We start from the raw sequence: 3420 nt of genomic DNA on the forward strand, positions 1-3420 counted from the left end.
GGACCCACTGAATGAGACTGTGGTGGGACTCTTCCAGAAGTCTACTCTTAAAGTATTGGCAAATCTTTTCATTGGCTATGCTGGAGCAGATTCAGGTGCATATTTACAATATTTTGAAATTTCAAATACCTTAAAACCTCTTGATACATCTGGATATGAACTTATTTTATTGATGAATTTTGAACATTTTATACAGCCCAGGAAGCAGGAGGAAAGGGAGGAAAGGGAGCAAAGAAGAAAGGTTCTTCCTTCCAGACTGTGTCCGCATTGCACAGGGTGAATTCACTTTAACTTTTTACACCTCTGTTATTGGTTTGTCTTTCAAGAAAATAAGACTAATATCAGCACTACACATTTGCATATAATGAATGTTTTTAACTATTAAAGGAAAACTTGAACAAACTGATGACCAACTTGAGGTCAACTCACCCACACTTTGTGCGCTGCATCATCCCCAATGAGACCAAGACTCCGGGGGCAATGGAAAATCCTCTGGTCAGTGCACAATCTGCGCGGTAATGGTGTGCTGAGGCATCAGAAATCTGCAGGAAGGGATTCCCCAACAGATCAGTATGGAGACTTCAAACAAAGGTACTGGAATGCCAAAGTAAGAAAAAAATCTTCAGTTCATCTACAATATGATATGATATTTGAATATTTGTCTTTATTTCAGATACCGTATCCTGAATCCTAACGCTATCCCCGATGGACAGTTCATTGACAACAAGAAAGGAGCAGAAAAACTGCTGGGCTCTCTGGACATTGACCATGAGCAGTATAAACTGGGACACACAAAGGTAAAAAATTGATTTAAGATTTAAAAAAATCAAAATTACTTATTTAAAGGTAACAACATTTCTTTAACAATTCTTTCCTAGGTGTTCTTCAAAGCTGGTCTGCTGGGTGTTCTTGAAGAGATGAGAGATGATCGTCTCGCTCTTATCATCACTGGAATTCAAGCGAGAGCCAGAGGACTACTCGCCAGGATTGAGTTCCAGAAAATTGTTGAGCGCAGGTTGGTGTGTTACTTTTAACATTTACTGTAAAAAAAAAAAAAAGACAAAGAGTCTACCACTCTATGAGGATTTACTTAGGCACATCAGTGCTTTGAGCTGCTAAATGCTAATTTCAGCATGATAACATGCTCACAGTGACAGTGTCTACCGAGTTCACTACCTTAGTTTGACGTTTTTGCACATTAATATTTGCTACTTAGCACTACATAAAAAATAATGATGGGAATATCATTTGTTTTGCAGGTATTTGGTCATATAGTAAACCCAGATATGACATAAACCCAAATATGACATATACCCAAATATGACATATACCCAAAATATATATACATATACCCAAATCGACCTGATTATGGTGGTAGATAAAAAGTGATGGGATCACCTAAGCTAAAAGAATTTATCTTCTGGTGACCATGAATGTGTGTGCCCATTTCATGACAGTCCATCCAGTAGATGACATATTTGTGTTGACTGACTGACGGACTGACATTGGAATCCAGCCATATTACTAACATAGCTAAAAAGAAAAGGTACAGAAATTGATTCAAGCTTACTGATGTTATCTACAGGGATGCCTTACTGGTGATCCAGTGGAATGTGCGTGCCTTCATGGGTGTCAAGAATTGGCCCTGGATGAAGATGTACTTCAAGATCAAGCCTCTGCTGAAAACAGCTGAGAATGAGAAGGAGATGGCAAATATGAAGGAGGAGTTCACAAAGCTGAAAGAGGCTTATGCTAAATCTGAGGCACGCAAGAAAGAGCTGGAGGAAAAAATGGTCACCCTTCTCCAAGAGAAGAATGACCTACAGCTTCAAGTCCAATCTGTAAGATCAGTCATTCAATTTTCCTAAAATTTGCAAAAATCTTTACTCACAGGTGTCATTAATTAAACTATTGGTTGGTGCAGGAACAAGACAATCTTACAGATGCTGAGGAGCGCTGTGAGGGTCTGATCAAGAGTAAGATCCAGCTTGAGGCCAAATCCAAAGAGCTGACCGAGAGGCTGGAAGATGAAGAGGAGATGAATGCAGAGCTGACTGCCAAGAAGAGAAAGCTGGAGGATGAATGTTCAGAACTCAAGAAGGACATTGATGACCTGGAGCTTACCTTGGCTAAAGTGGAAAAGGAAAAGCATGCCACAGAGAACAAGGTAACTAAGTATTTTAAATAACATTGATAGATAATATTTTCAACCAGATGAGCTGTTCTAATTAGATATTAATTTAGGTTAAAAACCTGACTGAAGANNTCTTCAGGAGGCTCATCAGCAGACTCTTGATGACCTGCAGGCTGAGGAAGACAAAGTCAACACTCTGACCAAGGCCAAAACCAAGCTGGAGCAGCAAGTTGATGATGTGAGTACAACTTTATAAACATTCATTAGAATACACAATCTTTGTATATATATAATAAATTTGCTTTTCTATGCTTTGAAATAGCTTGAAGGTTCTCTAGAACAAGAGAAGAAGGTCAGGATGGATCTTGAGAGAGCAAAAAGAAAGCTGGAAGGAGATCTGAAGTTGAGTCAGGAGAGCCTAATGGACCTGGAGAATGACAAGCAGCAACTTGAAGAAAAGTTGAAGAAGTAGGTTTCCTCTCCAAGTTCAGTCCAGGAATTATGCAATATTTGATGATTCCATACCTCACACTTTACATCCAATATCAACGTACAGATAGATGTACACAGGAAGTCCATCCTTCCATCAATCCATCAATTTTCTTCAACTTATCCAGGTTTGGGTTGCAGAGGCAGCAGGTTAAGCAGGGATATTTCAGATGTCTCTTTCCCCAGCATTGCTTTCCAGGAATTAATGTGCGATTTATGTGCCGTGCCAGATGGTAAAGTTGGGGTAGTGGATGGATGCAGACCTTCATGGAAGAGACCGAATCCATGCCCTGTCAGGGACCTACTGTTAATGTTCACCTTCTTACCAGCCCTAGCCAGCACCTTAACCATTTTATAGTTGCCACATGCAAATACAGCAGAAAGCAAGAACTTTACAAACATGTCATTAAAGGTAGTTTAGGGTTTTCTAGATTTGCCCAAAAGTTATGTTTTTGTCTGATGATAGAGTTGCCAAGTCAAAGGTAAGAAAAACATCACTTGGTAAAGATCTCTCTATATTATCTCTCACAGGAAGGACTTTGAGATCAGCCAGCTCCTCAGCAAGATTGAGGATGAACAAGCCCTTGGGGCTCAGCTTCAGAAGAAACTCAAGGAGTTACAGGTCAGCTGACATTAGCGCAGCTTTCATTTAGCTAATTTAAATGGATTATTCTGCATTTAACTTGGCATTCTGAATGGGAATTGTACATCTTAGGCCCGAATTGAAGAGCTAGAGGAAGAACTGGAGGCAGAGCGAGCTGCCCGAGCCAAGGTGGAGAAGCAGAGAGCAGACTTGG

At 40.1% G+C, this 3420-nt stretch overlaps 1 protein-coding gene across 1 annotated transcript in view; it reads left to right on the top strand.

Annotated features, from left to right (window-relative positions):
- LOC118324290 (myosin-7-like) overlaps positions 1-3420 on the top strand; it is a 165683-nt gene that overhangs the window by 140547 nt on the left and 21716 nt on the right. The window contains 8 exon segments of the mRNA XM_035656553.1: positions 879-1015; positions 1586-1841; positions 1925-2167; positions 2245-2260; positions 2263-2372; positions 2457-2602; positions 3155-3245; positions 3339-3419. Coding sequence (XP_035512446.1) covers positions 879-1015; positions 1586-1841; positions 1925-2167; positions 2245-2260; positions 2263-2372; positions 2457-2602; positions 3155-3245; positions 3339-3419 — 1080 coding nt within the window.

The sequence above is a fragment of the Morone saxatilis genome, unplaced genomic scaffold, assembly GCF_004916995.1.
Source record: "Morone saxatilis isolate NCDOM2014 unplaced genomic scaffold, NCSU_SB_2.0 Contig0, whole genome shotgun sequence".
Classification (NCBI taxonomy): Eukaryota; Metazoa; Chordata; class Actinopteri; family Moronidae; genus Morone; species Morone saxatilis.